Here is a 19866-nt window from a genome sequence, read left to right on the forward strand (position 1 = left end):
GGAGGAGCGAACGAGAGCTATCGCTGGCCTCATGCTCAGAACAGCGCCCCCAGTGAGGCCTCGGCAGCTGTGAAATGGGTGTTGGGCACCACTGCGCGTTCTGAGCGGACACAGGCTCACCGCAGCCTCGCATTCCCTCTGCTACTGGTGCTGTGAGTGCCCAGCAGCATTGCGAACCGTTAAAGACAGATCGCTCTGTGAGCCGTCTCCGGTGTAGTTGTGGAGAGATGACCTAAAGAGTGATCTCCTCCCAGCAATAGCCACCTCGAACCTCGCAAGCTTGGGTATTGATGTGAGAATTACTGGTCTTTACTTTAAAAAATTATTATCGGAGTACTGTACCTGATTAGGGACTCGCCAGTCTGGGAACTAGTTTATGGTTGGACTCGATCTTAGAGGTCTCTTCCAACCTTCGTGATTCTATGACCTACTCAAAATACTCTATGAGTAGAGTGAGAGCAATGTGAGAGCAATAATTCTCCGTTGTTCAGTAATTTTCTACTGGCCTTTACAATGTAAGTGTCTGTTAAGGCAGTTGTGGAATAAGCAAGTTTCTGAATGCTTTAGTTAAAGTAGCAGTAACATAAGTATCCAGTTTTTTATAGGAGATGCTGAACAAAGGCTTTCTATAACCAGCTGCAAATACACTGCTCAACGGGGCAAGTTCAAGTGAAGTTAAAGCTCCAAACGACCATCAGAGACCACCAAGAGACCACCAGAAGATGCCTTAGTGACCAAATAAGGACTTCCAAAGAACTTCTAAGAACTAATAACAAATGTATGAACTTTATAAGAAGCAGTGAGTATGTAAGACATTTACTGACTATGTAAAATCGTAAGTAAATATTAGCTGCGCTGAGCCGAGAACGGGGCACACGCGACTAGAGGAGCTATCCTCCTGTGTGTCCAGCGCTGATTAAAAAAGAATGCCTGCCTGCTAATGCCCACAAATCGAGCATTAGGGGTTTTTTATTTGCCGATTTACGGTAACACACGTTTCCTGCTGCTCTCGCACAGCATCGCGTGTCACAGCTTTTCCTTGGATGCAGTTCTGAAGCTCCACACGGTTACTTTCTTCTTCCTCACTCCTCCACGTGCCTGCATATGCCGTGCCTCTCGCAGACCCCTGCCGGTTACCCCCAAACCCCCGTTGTTCCTGATGCCGTGGGAGATGCTGGTGCTAAAAAAAAAAATCTCCGGAGCAGTTAATTAGGGGTGAGATAAGGAAAGGGTTTATTATGCCAAGGCAAAAGATGTTACGCCGTGCGCGCCCGCTGTGCCTGAGATGTTGCATTTTATAACAATATCTGTCCAATCCCAAATGTGTCCACCCTGTGGCCTTTACTCTGGACCGCCCCGGGTCCACCCCCTGAGAATTGAGTCTGGGGTGTATTTCGGGACCACCTCTTCATCAGTCTCATTATCTTCAGAGCACAAAGGGTACTTAGTCACCTAATTTTTGACCATGTTCTGCGGTTTAGCCAAGATACAAGCATTCTCCAAACAATCTAGGCCTTGCCTTGACAAAGGACTTAAACATTGCCACTGAATTCGGGGGGAGGAGAGATATAGGGTACATAGAATGGAGTAAGAGTGTTAAGGAATGTGTAAACTATTTGTACTACAGGGAAAGGGATGTGAGGGTTGCTGCTTTTAAAGTCTACTTCCGCTACTTATAAAACTTATAAGGCTTACAAATATTAGAAAAATAAATAACCATTAGGGGCTTAAGGCATCATTCCCCACTGGCCGCCCGGCCCCGCCGCTCGCACCGCCGGCCGGCAGGGGGCGCGCACCGCTCTCCCCGCGGACTGCGCTTCCCGGCGCACCCCGCGCCGGCCGGGGCTGCGCAGGCGCAGGCGGACACAAAGGGCTCGGCGAGAGCGCGCCCGCCCCTCCCGCGCCCCGCCCCGCCTCCCCCGGCCGCGCGCTCCCGCCGCGCGCTCCCGCCGCGCGCTCCCATGGCGCTGAAGCGGATACAGAAAGTGAGTGGGGCCGAGCCGCGGGAGGCTGCGGGAGGTCGCGGCTCCCCGCCCTGGGGGAGCCGTCGGAACCGTCCCGTCGTTGCCGGGGGTGGCGGCGGCCGGGCAGGGCCGGGCTCGGCTCGGCTCAGCTGTCCCGCACTGTCTCCGCCGGGACCCGTCCTTCCCTCTCCGTCGCCGGCAGCCGGGGAGGGGGAGCGGGCGTGAGGCCTCTCGTCGGCCTCCTCACGGTTTCGGGGCTCTTCGCCCTCCTTAAAGGCCCCACACCCCGAGTCGGTGCTTTAACCTGCCGTTCAGGGTTGCGGGGGGAGCCGGGGCGGTGCTGAGGGGGTGTCTCCAGCAGAGGTGCAGGTGTATCTCTCGCCCAGGCTCTGGGCTCCCTTTGTGCACGTCTTGGTCAGCCCTGTGCCCGAGTTGTTTTCCAGGCTAAGCAGTGCTGTCAGCACGGTGTTTGGTGTGACGCTGGAATGTATCTCGGCTGTAGTGCTTTGGGCTGATATTTTAAAATGGGCAGGTTCAAGTTGTGGAGTCAAGTTCCTAGTTTCCTTTTGTTTTGCAAGGCCGAGCTGGTCGCTGTACAGTACAGACAAAAAGAGCACCGCGGGTGGCCAGCACAGGAGTGGAGTTAAGGTTAGTGCTGTGGCCGTGATAAAGAATCTGTGGTGTTTGGTTGCTGTTGACGTGCCATGTTTAGTCGGTATTGGTGCTATCCTGGTTCTGTGACATTCCTCCAGTTTCTTGTTCAGGCTTCCCTTTTGCTCCTGAAGCCATTGGTATTGCAGAAGTAGGATTCTACAGTGACCGGTTAACCTCACAGCAGGCAGATTTAGGACACCCTACAGTAGGTACCAAGTTACTTGGATGGATTTCTACCAGAAGTTGGTAGTCATGACTCGAGCTACAAAGCTTACACTTTTACAGGTAGTGCAATTAAGGGAGATTTTTGTTACTTCATATCACTTGTTGAGAACGTTCCATTTGACCATTTTATCAAATATTAATAAATAACTACAGTGATTTTCTCTAGCAGTAACTCTGTCATGCTTCTAGTTATTATGGGAATGGTCTACCATTTGTTGCCGTTTTAATTTCCCACCTCGGTTCTGAATACCATCTCTTTCCACTTCTTGTTCAGTTTCATTCTTCTGAGGTAAACAGACAAAAGAAAGTCTGATCATCTGGTATTTTTTGAGCTGGAGTGGTTGTTTGTGGCTTTCCAAAGGAGGTTCTGCTAGAATGGGATTGTTCTTCATACTTTTATGATGTTCCCTGTGTAACTTTTCTTTCTGCTTTAGAGACTTCCATATGATTTGGAAACCCACAGTTTTCTTTAGTGTGGCATTTAAGAACTTTGCATTTGATAGATGTGAAATTATGGTTACACTGTTTATGAAAGTATCTTTCATCCTGTTAGCCTTATTAGATTCTGTTTCTACTCTTTCAAAATGAAGCAATGCTTTCCAACGTGCTGACTGCAAGGTAGTATGAAATTTCCTGGTTATGCAGTAACTTCTGCGCAAAACATGAAGGGATACCGGGTAAGGACCTCCCAGAAGAGTAGAGATTAAATTCAGAGCTAGTTACTGCTTACTTCTAGTTTGCTGCAGAATTGACTACTGCTGGTTTTCTTTTTTTTTTTTTTTCATTAACTACCCTCATCACTCTCTGCTGCCTTTCCAGGGGAAGAAAAACGTTCTACTACAGGGATTTGGCCACCAGCCTGTCTCTGGTGTACTAGAAGAGGAGAGAGAGGAAATAGGGTTGTTTCAAACAGAAAGTTAAAATGAAGGGGAGAAGTTCAAAAAGGCAAACTGTTTTGATGTCCCTGTAATAAATAGATCTTTCCTGAAAATCACGAAACTGGAAGTTTAATGCTAGATGAAATGTATTTGTATGATGGTATGTTTATCCTGTCTGACTTCCTGATGTTTCAGACTGGCTATAAAGGCTGACAGCTATGTTGTATCCTAAGGGGTAGGAAGGGATAAGATCTGGAGTAGAGGAAATGCTGTAAGACCTTCATAGTTTCACAGAGTGCCTAGAGGAATTTTTTGGAGAACAAAGTGCTGTTAGAAAACAGTGGTGTTGCTTGGGAGCTTGTCAGTCTAGACATACTGTCTGAAGTTAAGCTTGGGTGGATTTAGGGTGGTGCAGAATTGTGCCTTATCACTACTAAGGGATTTTGGTGGCAAGCCTGATTGTTTGTTCACAGTAATTTTAATAATTGGTGTGTTCAGTATGATAACTCCTACAGAGGAGGCACGGCTATAATATGCAGACATGTTAGTAAGCATATTTTTTCTCATACTGGTTGGGATCCTGATTTCTAAGTCGTTTTGCCACTGGGATGTGTTTCGTTGCATCCTGCCATCGGTTGATCGGTCTTGAGTGACTCCTCAAAGGAGGACAGCATATGGACTTCAAGGCTATACATTAGTCATAGAACAATGTATTTCCCTTGGGAGCTTCCTTAAAAAGTGGGCAACTGAGTAACCAATGAACAAGCTGATAACTGCACATGGAAGTGTGTTGATCTTAGTCCCGCAGGTGGAAGAACAATGAGGACATGAAGCCTTGCTCTGCAGGCCCAGCCATCGGTGCTGCCTCCATGACAAATATCATCTTGGAGCTCCTCAGAGAAGCTTAGGTTGGGGGATTCTTACTCATCTTAAGCTGAGGAACCTGAATTCATTCACCTTGATAGTGCTTTGCTTTGCCATTGCATTAGAGAGGCACTGTATTTCTACGCTGTGCTGTGTGTGGCGTAGAACAGATGTTCCTTGGGGCAGGAGTTGCTTCTCTGTAGTCTGTGATGCACCACTGAAAGAATAATGCCTGTTTTTGTGGGCATTTTAAATTCCAGATGTTGCAAATGCTGAAAACAAAACAAATCGTGTCATCTTCAGTTGAGAAGGGGTATTGTGCAAAGAAGCCTTTATTCTTCCCACCTCTGGAAATTGAGACGCCATGGCTTTTGTGTGAGGTGGAAAATAATTCAGGCTGTCAGGTTATGCAGGTTAGTGTGTAGGGCTGTTCTGCCCATCTGTCTTACGCAGAGCCATTTTTCTGGGGTTCCTGTTCCGAATTCTTCGTTCACACACCTGATTGTGCAGTTTGTTGTCCTGTCAGTTCCATGTCACGGTCGAGGAGATTGTTTTCATCATAAGCCCTGTACCTGGGTACTCCTCCAATGTTAATGGGCAGTTGATGTTGTGCTTGTTAATGCTCAGGCCGGCTTGCAATACTTACAGAACAAATACGTATGTCCTTTTGTTACAGGCATAAAAAAATTGGACTTAAGGAGATTTTGGAAGAGATTTTGAAACCTGTTAGAAGCGATAGATTCGAAGACTGGTTTAAAAATAGCTGTTGTTTTATCTTATTGGTACATACTGCTTGATTGTTTTTCTGCTACAACTCAGTAAGAACAGAAGCATCCAAACGTTTAGTTATATATATCTGCTTTAATGTGTGTTTCATAGATGTGTAGGCTAACAGGACATACAGGCTTTAAAATTTATGTTGCAAATAACTTTTGCTATTGTAAATTGACTCAAAATTTATTGATATTTGTGGGTTAGATTTTTATTTTAAACATGCTGTCTTTAGATGGTAATAAACATTACAGTTTTTTTGGCTGTAACATAATGTGTTTTAATTTGCTTTCAAAATATCAGCTGTGATATCACAGCAATATTTTTTTTTGCATTAAAACCATGTATGGAAATAGAATACGTACTTTATTACTGACTAACAATTATATCAATAAATGTTTTGATAAATATGTGCTCTACATTTGCCAAATTTATAAAGAACAGAGAATCCTTAAAGTAGTCTTAAGTATGACCACTGTGGAGCTTTTTGTGGAACAAATGGTTCCAAGCAGTGGTGTATGCATGGAGTTGGTAGGAAATGAGTCTGTGGTTTACAGTGCATTCTACAGTGCGTTTTGTGCAAGAAATTAATAACATAGCTGACGAAGATAAACCTCTATATTTTAAATAATGATGTGGCAAAAGGTTCTGGTTGTGGTTTTGTGTTGATCAGAGAATGAAAACAACTTTGAGTGATGCTGTGTGCAGTTTATTTTGGGCTTCTGATAATCTGCAGTCTTTTTTCTGATTATTTTAAACTGGAAAAAAAGACACTTTTAGGGGTTTTTTTCTTCTTCTTACTACTCATGCTCATAGTCACTGAGTATCCCTGAGTACTATGTGGAAAAGATTTATCTCCTTGTTACTGAAGTATCCTTTACAATGTTGTTCTAGCAGCTTTTTTGGGAGAGAAGCCTGGCTGCTAATCAAGAATGTAAGTGTTAAATTGCCCTTGCAGTCTTCAACTTAAAACTTTTATGAAATACATCCTGTATTATTCTTTGACCATGAACACTAGTCTGCACAGTCAGAAATGTCTCCAGCATTTATAGCATAACGTGGCCTGTGTTTCACAGCTATTAAACTTGAATCTTAAATTTTTGTCTCGTGCTGATAGAGGGGTGTTTTGGAGTGTGTATGGTGCAAGGAAAGGTGATAGTTTGGAAGCTTTGCTGTGTCCATCTCCAGGAGTATTCTAGGCAATAGTATTCTATTCTACCATGTACTATTTTGTGTGTTTGAGAGGATTAGAAGACTTATTCCTTCAGGTTCCCAGCTTAGCTATTTTTCTCTGTATAGTTTATCCTGGCCATTCTGGGACAGTGTAGCGTGTGTTGGAGCTCTTGACAGATGCTTTTATGCTGTGATACTCACCAGTGTTTAAAATAACTGATATTTCTGATGCACCTCCTGCAGGCAGAACTTAGTGTTTGTGTATTCTGATAAAACATGTTGCACCAGTGTACACTGTGATTTATAGTGGTGACTTTCTCTTCTGAAAGTGAATCTGCAGCGCTTTGAGCTATGTGCACATAGCTTTGTTAGCATGTGCACATCAAAGTCTTGCAGCAGCATTTTCTATACTGGTGACTAAAAATATTCATGTAGACCAGGCCTTGAAGCGACAAGACCTGCATCATGCAGCTCCATGATGATAATCCATAAAGTATGGACAAAGCTGCTCTAAGCAATTAACTTAAAATTACAGGAGAATCTCTAGTGTTGACTGTGTAGTGCCTCACATGCAGTTCTCTTGCCCTTCTTGGTGAGGTTTCAGCACATGAAGCTTTGTAAATCTTCAGCCTTGTCCTTTGACAAAGCAAAGTTTTGGTGTTCTTGTGAAGAGCATTTTTGAGACACTGAATACAAGAATTCCCTATACAAATAATTCTTTTGTGAATATGTGAGGTCGTGAAGCAGTTTTTTACATCTACTTTAGGGAGTCCTCACACTTGTTCTGCAGTGTCCGATTCTGGGCACTGGCAAGTCAGTTTGATTCAGGGGCATTCTATCTCCTTGCATCATTTCAAAAGGTGTAGGGAAGCTTGAAGCCTAAATCTTAGATAATTTTGATTTGATTCTGAAGCTTAAACAGCATTATTAACAATATAAAGTTGAGTAGTTATTTTTTTATCACAGCTTGATCTGGAATTTCTGAATGTAAGGATTCAAACTGTTCATACGGTCCATTTCAACTTGCAAATTTGATCATATTACCACTTATAGTTTTAAACCACATTAGCTTCAGTATGTAATTTCATATGATTGCAAAATAAGGCTTGAATTTGCACAATGAAGGTTTTGAAGTTTGCTCTGGCTTGGCTTCCTAGCTGCAAAAGGTCTCTGAATGTATTTGTGAACATTGCTCCCATTTAGTGAAGTTGGTTGAAGAGAGGCTTTTCTTCATTGTTATTAGGAAATGTTAATAACAGGAGTTGATAGTTCTGGGTCTCATCAAGGTGTGATTAAAAATGGGGTTTTTTTATCACGAACAAAATCAGGCCTTTAGCCTGAACAAATTGAAAGTGTATACCAGAGAAGCCTTCCCCAGTTCTGCCAATTCTGAAGTACACACGTATATCTGAAAGAAAACCAATTTGTGTGGGTTTTGGGGTGTGTAAAGATCTCAAGGAGAACATCTAGCAAATGAGAGTGCTGTTACAGACTTGGGACTCTAAAATTAAAGTGCTTGCCTGGATGTTTCTATCTGTACAGAGAATGTTTGCATATACTTTAGAGGCTTTCTGATGAGTTTAAGCTACGTATTTTTCCCCATCATTGCCTTGAATCTAGTAATCAGCAATGACCATTATAAAATGCATGGTTTTTAGTCTGAGTTCTCTGTTTTGGCAGACAGTTTCATGTAACTGTTTGATTTTTTTTATTTATTTATTTTAACCTTTTTTTTTCAGCGTGTATGCAAGACTTTTCTTGTTAGGTTGTATCTTGAGTTGCAAATTAGAGAAGACAGTGGCTGTAACAGCACTGCTGCTGGTCGTGTTTGTGAGGACTGGTGACTGCTGGAAACTTGACACTGGTTGACTCCCTGTGTGTACTGGCTTTGCACAGATGGCTGGTTCTCTGGATCACTCCTTAACAAAATCTGAATCCTCCGATTAGAACGGGAACTGCACATTTTTCTATTGCCTTTATTAGTTAAAGTCTAGCCCAGAGTGTTGCTTCTGGACCAACATACAGTTTCACCAAGAGAATAAAGTGCAGACAAGTAATGCTAGTTGGCAACCTGAGCTATTTCAGTACATGAAAGAAGTGTCTCTCTTGTTTTAAATCACAAAGATTCTGAGAAGTGACTTCAGAGATGTAGTAAAATATGGTGCAGTGCCTTTCTTTGAATTCATGGCCAAGAGTGGACTTGTGAAGTCTGGCTGAACTTAGGTGCCAGATGCATGGCAGACTGAGTTAAAATATTTACCAGCTGTCATAAATGTAAAAATATATCACAGCAGTTGAGAAGTGCAGATTTTTAATGCTTCAAATTATTTGTAAGGTCCGATCACACTAAAGTTAAACTTGAGTTAAACTTAGTTTCAATTTAAACCTTGATTTTGGAAATAGTTGCCCTGACTAATGTTTTTTGAGTAGGAATTGTTACTCCTTAAAGTAAATTCGAGGTATTTGCAGGCCTGCTTATGTCCATTGTTGACTTAAATGCATATGTTTTGAGTAATGAATTGAATTACTTACAAACACTGATTTAGCACCTATCTTTTAACTTATTTCAAAGGAACTATTTACACGTAGTCATTAAGTTACCCCAGCACAATTCCTGTCAGCCTAGAATTGGAAAAAGTTGTTCATCCTTAGTACAGTCAAAGTTCAGACATCAAACGTAGTATATTGAATTAAACAAGGAAAATTAACTAAAATTAATGCATGGCTTGTTTTCCATTTGATAATAGCAATGATAGATGAAAAACTGAGCTGGTTTTGTGTAATCAAATAATAATTTTAAATTATTAGTTCACTAATAATTTAGTCCCTTGTGTGGACTCCTGCTAGAAAAATAAATCAGTTGACCCACAAAAGCTTCTGTGAGTGCTTAAGTTTCAAATTCCTTTTGGAGTGATTTAGTAGTCATTTAAAAAAAAAGGCATTCAGGGAATTAAATCAAGGTATAATAAAAAAGCTGTAAGAACTAATATTTTCCCTTTAGTTTCTAGTTTAGTTAGGGACCTTTATGTTATATTCATATATAATCTCCAGGCAGGCTTAGCTAATGTACATAGACTAGGCCAATGCAGAAACTTTTGTAAAATCAAAAGATAAAGGAATAATCAAATTAGCACATAACTCTAAATTAAACAGTGAATTTGCAGACAAATTAAGAAATCCTTTCCTTTTTTTTCTGTCTACTTAAGTATATTCTCCTTACTATGAACCTAGTTGCAGCTCTTGGATGCTTTCAGATATTAATTTCTAGCATAGTATTAGCTGCAGACCATCTGGCAAAAAAACTTTTTCAGTTCCAATGTGCATTTCAAGTGTTGACTGTTTTATCAAAATGCCACAAGAAAAACCTCACAGGTTTAATAAAATTGGTTTGTGTTCTTACTTTTGAAGGCATGCTGCCAGGTGTGTGTATTTTCACACAGGTGTCTTTCAAATTTTTGTGTTTCTTACAGGAACTAAGTGACCTGCAGCGAGACCCACCAGCCCACTGTTCTGCTGGACCTGTTGGAGATGACTGTAAGCTTTTCATAGTACACAGTCAGATTTTTACCTTTTTTTTTTCAGTTATGAAAAAGCTTGGAAAAATCTCTAATTTTTTTTCTTTTTTACTTTCAGTGTTTCATTGGCAAGCAACTATTATGGGTCCTGTAAGTATATAATTTGTGCCCCTTAGAATGTAAGACCTTGCTTCTCTTTTTGTTATGGAAGAATTCATTTGGGTTTCTATAAATACAGCAGTCACATTCAGCTGTGCTGTGTATAGACTGAAGATTTAGGGTGATGTTGTTCGTGGTAGTCTGGTACTAGTTGCTTTCTGTACCTTCAGAAATCCGTGCTGTGGTGGTTGATTTGGTAGGGGGGCCTACAAAGCAAAGAGCTGGCTTTTCAAAGATGATCAGATCAATTCTGGAAGGTTCATCCATCTGAAAGGACAAAGAGTAGGTGAAATCCAGTATTAAAGTTGGTAACTCCAGGAGTGGAGTTGCACAGGGTGATTTTGGGGCTTTTAGATAGAGCATATTTTATTTGATGGCTGTGATGTGGCTCTGGCAAAAGCAGATGACTTTTGCAAATTACAGGCCAGCAGTTGTGGGTGCTTTTGCTGGTTTCTGTGAGAGAAAGGTGCTTTCCTTGGGTTGAGGGAGCTCTGTAAAGACCCTAATTATGACCCTTGTCAAGGAAATGACATAAGAAAGGACAATAAAACTTAAAACCAGAAAGTTTTAAAGGAAAATTGAAGAGAATTTTAGCAAAAAAAGAATAAAGAACAACGTGATCGGACGGAAGGTGTGTTTCTCAATATCCTGGTGAGGAATTTGTATTCCTAGTGTTTTCCTTTTGGACTTACTCATTTGGAAAGACATGTCTCTGCTTCAGATGCTGAGCTGAGTTGCTGTGCGAGGTGAAATTTTGAGATAATATTTAATCCATTAAGATGCAGCATTGCATGCTGTAGAAAAGTCGAATTGTGTCTCCTTTAAGACTATTTCTTCATTTTCAGCACAGCTGTTCTGAAGCAGTGAAAGATCAGTCACTAATTTGCCAGTGGTGTGCTGGAATCTGTTGTCCAACTTGTCAGTGGCCCAGCAGCAACTGTTTTTCTGTACTATACTAATGCTTTTGCTATTTTTCTTGAACAATCTTGTTCTTTCACATATAAAATCCTTCTGACCCTTGCCATTTTGCACTGAGATAAAGAGTCAACAGCAAAGCAGCAAAGAAGAGTTAATAAAGCTTATGTGCTGATTGCCGTCAGTAATGTCTCTGTCCTGAATAACTCTGATGACATGAGTGAGGGGAATACTAGAACATAAATTTTGGCTTAAATTCTATTTTCTTCTCCAGCTTGCAGTTTACCTTTCCTATTCTGTAGTGGAAAGTATTCTTTTCTTTGCTTCAGGTTACTCAGATGTCTCTAGTTAAGGATAAGAATGAGCATCTCTTGCCAACCTTTCTCAGCCCTGTCTGCAGAGATACAGGAAGAGAATATCTCAAGATATTAATCCTTTATTGTGATAACAAAAGGAAATTAGGGATGTGCATCCTGTATGTTTCCTGATGGAAACATAGGACTAAAGCTTACCTTCAGAATTCGTTTCCTCTGTGTGGAAGTGGGGTAACCTCTTCTGCCTATGGATGTCATCAATTTGTTGTATATACCTTGCTCATAAAACATAGTGTGACTTCGCTTTACCTCCTCTCTGACACTGAACTTGTCTCGTCTTCAGCTTATTTTAACTTTGAAAAATCCATTTAGTATTCAAGCAAGCAGTCCTTTCAAACCTAATTGGAATTACTGTGGCAACCTCTTCTGATGTTACCTAATGCTGATTTAGTATGACTATATATAACCTGCCTTACACTGCAACACTGTCTGCACTTTAAGGTGTAAGAAAACATGTCTTAGTGGACCATTTGTGGCTCTACCTCTTACAGTCCTATAGTCATCTCTAAAACCATTAATTTCCAAGGTAAAGATTTTTAGAAACAGTCTGCCTTTGTTTCCGTAAGAAAACCCCAAACCTCAATCTTCCTGCAGCTTTCCTGAGACTGACTTCCTATGTTGCTGTTTTAAACTTACCATGTAATGAGAGTGGTTTTCTTCTTTCCCTTAATCAGAAATGGCAGAACTGCTCTCTATCATTCAGCATCAAGACTTTTCCACTCTTTTTTTTTTTTTTTTTGTTAATAAAAATGAGAGTTCTTCAACAGATGACTACAACTGAGTTAATTGTATTAGCTCTGTGCAACCTGGACGTAAACCTGTGCACATGTTTTCTAACAAAATGCATGTTCACAGATTTGTACAGGTCACAAAGATGTTGTGTGTTTTAAAACTCCCCGATGTCATCATGATGAACTGAATTATGTTGGAAAATCCTACTCTTTGCATCTGCAAAGAGAAACCACTTCTTAAGGTAAGTATATTTGTAGCTTAAGGATGGAGGAGGATCAGAGCAGCTGTGGTCTTGCACAGCGACAGGATTTGGAGGACTTGCTGTGGTTTTTGTGTTCCCCTCAGTGCAGTGAAGCTATTGCTCTGCAGATTTGTAGCTTCCCCAGTGGAACACTGCTCCCTCCTTTTCTCTGCCCAGAAGGGCAAGGCTCAGTAGCTGTGTTGTGCCTCTGCAGTAGTAGCCACAATTGGCTCTACTTTAGCTCTGCAGGCCAGTTGGGAGGGTTCAATTCCCTCTTGCCTTCCCAGGATACGGCCCACAGTGGGCTGTGTACTGGGGAAAAAGCAGATTTGCTTTGGAAGGTTATCTGCATTCAAAAGGGAAACTCTAAAATGGCTGAAACATATTGATGTGTTTTATTTGTTTTGTTTTTTTCCACAGCCTGATAGTGCATATCAAGGGGGTGTATTTTTTCTCACAGTACACTTTCCAACAGACTATCCTTTCAAACCACCAAAAGTAAGTCCTTTCTTTGAACTTATCACAGTTTTTTGGTCAAAACTTTGTTTCTGTGTCTTAGTTCTTTGAGGCTTAATTTTGGAAGTTAAAACCAGAAAGGTGAGCAATCCACATGTTCATTGTGGATGACAGATAAGACTGTAAAAAAGTTGTGTTGGCAGATCTAGTATGACTGGAAAGGGAGGGATGATGTTAAGGATTCCAAATGTAATAAACATAATTTTATGTTAGTTGGTTTGGTTTTATTTTTTTATTACAGATTGCTTTTACAACAAAAATATATCACCCAAACATAAACAGTAATGGGAGTATTTGTCTTGATATCCTGAGATCGCAATGGTCACCAGCTCTGACTGTATCTAAAGGTAAGCTCACTGATTTGATAATCCATTTATGGAATTGCATACACTGCCATGGCATTTTTTCGTGTATTACTGCACTGTCTTAAAGGTGGCAGTGGGGACTCGTTTATCCTGCACATTTCAGAAAGGGCAAATTCCATTGGAATTCTTTTTATGATGCCAGATCTTGAACAGCTTATCGGGAGTGTCACATTACAGAAAAATATGTGCATGGCAAAGAAATGTTCTAAAACAAGTTGAGTAAGGTAATAAATGTCCAAGCAGCCTGAAATGCAACTTCTGTATTATAGCTGACAGTCACGCAGAACTGAGGAGAAACTGGTGAGCAGGGCTTCAAAGTCAAATGAATTTGGATGAAAATGGAAAACCCTGATACTGACAAATGTGGGCTTAGGTGATTGCCTGGGATGACTCTTTGGGTAGCCTGAGCACCCTTGTGTGGGCTAAGGTCTTAACTACACTTTATTTTAAAATGAGATAAATTGTTCTGGTTTGCGTTCCTCCGTAAGGTGAATATTTTAAAATGTAGCTCCTTTCAAAGTCATCAGTAAAAGATTTATTAAAATATTCTTGTCCTGTAGTTAAACTTTCTCTAGTTAAACACTGTAGATTTTTGGAACATTGAATTAATAGTTAAGCAGTTCTTTTGTTGCAGGCATTTTGTGTCACTTCAAAAGCTGCTTAAAACGTGGGTGCTGTTGTTTTTTCTCACCCACCTTTAAAATGCTAAGGCACACTTAAGTCATTACAGAATTTCCCATGTGACTCAAAAGGTTAAACAGTATCACATCTTGTTCTGTGCTTGGGAGCTCTCCAAACCGTGTCTTTTTTTAGAACAGTGTCATTGCACTGGGTGTACAAGCAAAGAAAAAAACTGTTAGTCTTTATCCAATGGAAATTGGTCTATGCAAGTCCAGTTGCCATCCCTTCTTGGAAAAGCAACTTCTCATGCACACAGCCTAGTGCAGTAATCTGATAAACTGTATAAAATCTAAGTCTAATACTGTTTCCTGAAGTCATTGCTGAACTACTCTTGTGTCTTGCTGAGTTACTCCTGTGTGTCCTTGGTATCAGCTTTTCACAGAAGTTAGTTGGTTTGTAGATACGCAAAAATTTCCTTGTTTCTAATTACTTAGCAAATGAAAGTTGGCGTTCAGGTTTAACACTTGACATCTACAACTGAAAACTCTCAGTTTTTAGATCTTCAGCACCTTTCTATCTTGGTGAGCGCTTCTTCTGGTTATAAAGCTGAGCAGTCTGCTGCTCTCATGTTCTGATGTGACGTGCCTTTAACCTGCTTGCATGTTATATATTTTATTAGCTGAAAATTAATATTTTATAAACTGAAAATTTCAGTGCCTCACGGAAGTTTCTCCTTTCTAGTCCTCGTTTTACTGAATCAAAGGTTTAAAACATCCTGATAGCACCTCTGATTGGTGTGTCTGTGTATTGTAACCCGATTTTCTGATATTACTGGCACTTAATAAATATGTCAGTATTGAACTGGCCAAACTTGCTACTGCTGAAAATAGGTGTGGGCTCTTGGGTAACAAAACAAAGCAGGGGGGGAAAAAAGATATTCTACAGCAGGTTCTTATGGTAGCATTAAGTTCCCTTTCACAACACATTTAGAAGGGTTTAACTGTGTACTCTTGTATGCTTTTAGTTCTGAGTATAAAAATAGAAATTTCCTGAAAAAAATCAAACATCCTTGGTTCAGTACCAGGAAGTGAATATGAATTGTAAGTGAATACCTGCATATAATGCTGATTAAGCATTTTCTCAAAATGGAAGTCATGCTTAAGTAAAGTATTCATATGACTGAGAGAACAACTGTCAGCACAGAAGTGGAGAAGCATGTGCACGTATAGAGTACTGCATGACAATGTAATATTAACAATATTAGTTATCTTAAATAATTGCAGATGAAATGCTTAGTTTGAGCAAATATTTATATGTGACTGTGTGGTCTGTAGTTTGTTTAATGTTCATAGGTTAAAATGTGGGAGAGAGATCATTACAAAAGGTGCAGGTCCATGAGTTGCAAATTCTCTAGGCTCGTATCAGGTGTTGTTTACTTAGGCCATAAAAAAATGATGCTGTATAAACATTTCTGAACAGAACTGCTCTATGACAGCTTAATACTAATATGCATTCTTTTTCCAATCTTCCAGCACTTTCCTTCAGTGTACTGGAATATATTAATGTATTATAGGAATAAAGCAAACTAACTTGTTTAATCTAGTGTCTCTTTTATTTAGTTTTATTGTCCATATGCTCCTTACTTTGTGATCCTAATCCAGATGATCCTTTAGTACCAGATATTGCACAGATCTACAAGTCAGACAAGGAAAAGTGAGTATAATGTATATATAATCGTGTATGTGGTACTTGCAGATGGTTACCTGCTAAGCTCCTGCTATCTTAACTTTAGCAATACATTTTTTCATAGATTTCTACAGGATTAGGATTAGATTTTCAAATCTTGAAAATAGCTATGGCAAGTAGAAAACCTGTAGGTATTGTGTATGCCTACATAGGTGTTGCTGGGTACCTGATTTTTTGTACTTAGTTACATAAAACCATCACACTTCTGTGTGTCATCTTATATTCACTGCATGAAAAAAACATTTCCCAAACATGAGTTGTTTCTTGCTACTGCAATCCTCTTTTTGTAAAACCTGTACAGAAGAATTTTTGACTTTTTGGTTAGCTGAGTTTTTTGGTACCTATTTTTTGTCTTCAGTATTGAGCCACTGAAGACTTCTTGCAGTGTTATGCTAGTGGCCTGTGGCTCATCACATGTCACAGGTTCAGGAAGATTTGAGTGTTGTTTTTACCTTGAGCAGTGGATAAAAAAAGAGTGATGTAGAAGTTACATGGAAGTCTGTGGTCTAGTATTTCTCTTCCTAGAGTAAGAATTATTAAAATGACCTCTTTCTGTCTGGTACAGTCAAATCATGTAACTCACTTTTGGACCACTCGAACTCTGTAGCTTGTTCTGCAAAGCAGACAGTGTTAAAATTGAGGATGTTATGCATCAGCTTCTCCCCATTTGTGTCTCAACTTTTGTGTACCTACCTACTTACTAGTGATTTCAGCTATTGTGCCTCCTGTTCGTGAAGGTGTTTTGTCTCCAAAACTCGAAATTTAATCGTTGCTAGAGAAAGTGAGAAAATGTGTAGTCTTGACTATAGCTGATCACCTATTAAATTACTTTTATCTCATCTTGAATTTAGGAAATTAATTATATGGCTGGTTACCCCATAGCATTTATCTATGAATATTTCAGTATAAGTAAAGATCCTAAGACTTGTAGGGTAGCATATTCTTAAGAAGAAAACCGGTTAGTTCATGAGTTGTTATACTGATCTTAAGAAACAGATTTAAAATTTTGTCAGCATTTTTCTCTGGATGACCCAGAAGAAAGTGAATCTAGTCTGGAAAGCGGAATGTAGCAAACGGAAAGATCAGAGGGGAAGTTGTGAACTCTCTAAGGTCGTTTATCTTTGGGATTGCTAAGCAGCCTCATACCAGAAGGAAAAGACTTAAAATCTAGTAAACAATGCTTTTCAGAAAATTTTCCTTTCAAGTTCTGAAATGATGATGGCAGGGCAGAAGGGAGGATAAAACTCCAGTTAATTGTACTGAATTTTATGCAACTAAAATGCGCGAACTTTGTCAGACTGTTAATAACATTTGCATTTAGGAATAATTAACAACAGTTTCCTGTTAAAATAAGGGAACCAGTTGTGAAATGCAAATTAAGTAGGCACAATGATATGCATTTTAATGCAAACCTGTGAGATTGGTTTTGAGTCTGAATAGCTGTAATAGGTAACCTTAGAAACTGAACATACAGTGGGTATATTTTTTTTGGCTTTTAGACTGTTTTAACTTCTTCGACTCAGTGCTCAGAGGTGAAAAACTCAATAACACCTATATTAAGTAAATACGTGGCCATTGTCAATGTATCACTAACAGCTCTTCACTGTAATGCCTTCTTTCTACATATACAGATACAACAGACATGCAAGAGAATGGACTCAGAAATATGCAATGTAAACTTGTGAAGACTTTTTCATATACCACAGAGTACTGTAAATTCTAGTTTTTTTTCAAAATTAGAAGGAAATGGAGCACAATTTATGATTTTGATGTAACATGACTCCCCTTGAATTTTTTTTCATCCATGTAAGTGTGTTTCTGGAGCAAGGGAGAATAAACTTCAAAAAATAACCTTATGACTGTGATAAGAATATTTATCCTCTTTGTATGCTTTGCAGAAGACATTTATTATGGTTTTTAAGGGCTGGACACCTGCATCTTCAGACTACAAGATCTGTAATGCAGTTGTAAAGCAACCGAATTATTTTTGCTGGGAAAAGTAGCTGGTTTTATGTGATGAATACTGTATGTTTGTCATTGAAGTATGTTGTTGTTTCATAAGTGTATTCAAATTTCTTTTTGTTAGTTCACTTAATAATTTGTATTTTTTTATTGTATAGACTAAATATTTTATTTACAATGTCAGTAATTTCATTTTAGACTTACTTGCGTGTGCACAGTATTGACAAGATACAACTGCTAGTAATGAAAATAATTGGAGTATCCCACACATTAGGATATTCTAAAGATTGACTGCAGATTTCTTAAAACCTAAAATGATCTTTGCACTGTAATTCTTTGTATGCTGATTATGGAGAAACACTTTGTTTTGATTCTGTTGCATACTTAATTTTATTGCAATGAGAACTAATTGCACTGCTATGTAGAGAGATATGTAACCATTCTGTTGCTATTCACAACTGATTTTTGATGTAACACTATCCTTTTGACCTTTTACAAATCCAAATGTAGCCTTTTCCATATAAATAAAATGCATTTTCTACTACTTTTCTTGATTTTTTTTAATTTTATTTTAACTCATGCGTATCTTTAAAGTACTTGTTCTAACATTAGAGAATCACCAATAGTATATGTGCGTGTGTCTTATAAAGAGAAGGGCAAATAAAGCTATGCATCATGTACTGCTTAGAACTGGATTGCAATTAATTTTTATGCTAGCTTTAGCCTAATGGATTTAGCATGCTCTGCCCATTGCTGAATATAGGATTTCAAGTAGTTTAAGGTCATTTTACACCTGTATTCATCTATGGAGGAGGTAACCACAAGTGTCTCAACATCAACCACTTAGTTAAGGTGATGTATTTGCAATATCAGAACGTTACAGTAAACTCCTCACACTTGAAGGTAACTTTTCCATTAACTGGCACTTCAGTTGCTTCAGAGTATGTATGTGGAAAACCAGTAGTGCTGGAGAGGGGCAATCTGTTCTTAAAAGGTAGATTAGGAGCAGAAAAACTCTTGATTTCCTACTGTGCATTCTTCTTGGTTATCCGAAAATAAAAATGGGCGACTAAATGTTTTTCTCTGTACCTTGCACATGAAAGAAAACTGACTTCCAGTTGGGAAATTTGTCAACATAAAATATATTTTTAAGATGAGAAATATATTTAATTTGGGGGGTTTTTTATTATTCTAATATATGCTAAATTGGAATTTAGGGTATGAGTGGTAAGTGTGCACAGTAGGAGCTTTTTTCCCTACCAGTGGAATATTAATCTTTGTGTTTGCCAGTTTACTGACCTAAAGGGTCACATATGGGAAAATGTAATTTCTGTGCTACAGTTTTATCTGTGATGTAATGATATTTGAAACAACAGATTGATCGAGACTGGCTCTATTAATCTTAAAATATCCCTGTTCAGTTTGCAAACTGAATAAATGGATTTTTTTGTTATAAACCAGGACAATGTAGCTAGGAAGGCAAAGCCATCATTTACACTTCTTACTCAAATGATGGTAAAAAACTTCGACCATCCCAGTGTGTTCCCAGAGCTTTTATTTTTTCTACATCAGTAGTAATCTGTTTGTATTAGAAGTTATTTAAATGTTTGCAATACCTGTACTGAACTGTATGAAAATTGGAAGTTTGACTTGTATTTTGAGATCCTCACTTTGTTTTGGTTTATCAGTTTGTGTTAGGGGTGGTTTGAAAACATTTTTACTTTAACTGGTAATATTTCTGATGTGTTCTGAGAATGACTTTGCATCACAGTGTGAAACCAGCAGAAGGATGTGAAACCCAAACACCCGTGTGGTAAGGCATGTTAAGCATATGTAGATATTAAAAAAGGAATGTCTTAGCTTTACACCTCTAAAACAGCATCATCACAAGTCTTTGATTCTTATGATCCTTGTAGCAGTTCAGCCTTTCTGCTTTTGAAATTATAGGAATGAAATTATAAATACATGATTCAAAACTTCACTCGTTCAGTGAGCTCGTTGGGTTTAATCTGGAGATAAACATCACTACTGCTCCTTCAGAACTCCGCTAATGCTTTTTATAGAAACGCTCTTTTAAGGGGGTGGGGGGAGCGGGGAATCAGAGCTGAAACATTACTCCCTTCTGTGTTGCCGTGGAATTTAGATGCTGAAAAAAATCTCCAGAGCGGTTAATTAGGGGTGAGATCAGAAA

General features: G+C 39.3%; 1 protein-coding gene across 8 annotated transcripts; it reads left to right on the top strand.

The window, feature by feature from the left end:
• The first annotated feature begins 75 nt into the window (after nt 1–75).
• UBE2D1 (ubiquitin conjugating enzyme E2 D1) lies at nt 76–18219 on the top strand. 8 transcript variants are annotated; one of them, XM_017825967.1, is made up of 10 exons: nt 76–515; nt 606–799; nt 2543–2612; nt 6254–6290; nt 10000–10063; nt 10163–10194; nt 12886–12963; nt 13223–13328; nt 15587–15680; nt 17345–18219. In XM_017825967.1, exons 2-10 carry the CDS (start codon nt 781–783, stop codon nt 17388–17390), a joined length of 546 nt encoding a protein of 181 aa, XP_017681456.1. In that variant the 5' UTR covers nt 76–515; nt 606–780; the 3' UTR covers nt 17391–18219. The 8 variants fall into 8 exon arrangements, with proteins under 8 accessions (XP_017681456.1, XP_017681457.1, XP_017681462.1 ...); XM_017825973.1 differs by lacking the exons at nt 2543–2612; nt 6254–6290 and adding an exon at nt 12348–12465 and having other exon boundaries at nt 95–803; XM_017825970.1 differs by lacking the exons at nt 2543–2612; nt 6254–6290 and adding an exon at nt 12348–12465 and having other exon boundaries at nt 95–799.
• The last annotated feature ends 1647 nt before the right edge of the window (nt 18220–19866 follow it).

Source organism: Lepidothrix coronata, unplaced genomic scaffold, assembly GCF_001604755.1.
Source record: "Lepidothrix coronata isolate B3197 unplaced genomic scaffold, Lepidothrix_coronata-1.0 Scaffold124, whole genome shotgun sequence".
Taxonomy (NCBI): domain Eukaryota; kingdom Metazoa; phylum Chordata; class Aves; order Passeriformes; family Pipridae; genus Lepidothrix; species Lepidothrix coronata.

Bases quoted from the DNA above. Each gene is read 5' to 3' on its own strand.
- UBE2D1 (XM_017825967.1), top strand. The intron at 2,613-6,253 runs GTTAGTGCTGTG...TTGTTCTAGCAG, and splicing joins AGCACAGGAGTGGAGTTAAG to CTTTTTTGGGAGAGAAGCCT. The intron at 10,064-10,162 runs GTAAGCTTTTCA...TTTTACTTTCAG, and splicing joins TGGACCTGTTGGAGATGACT to TGTTTCATTGGCAAGCAACT.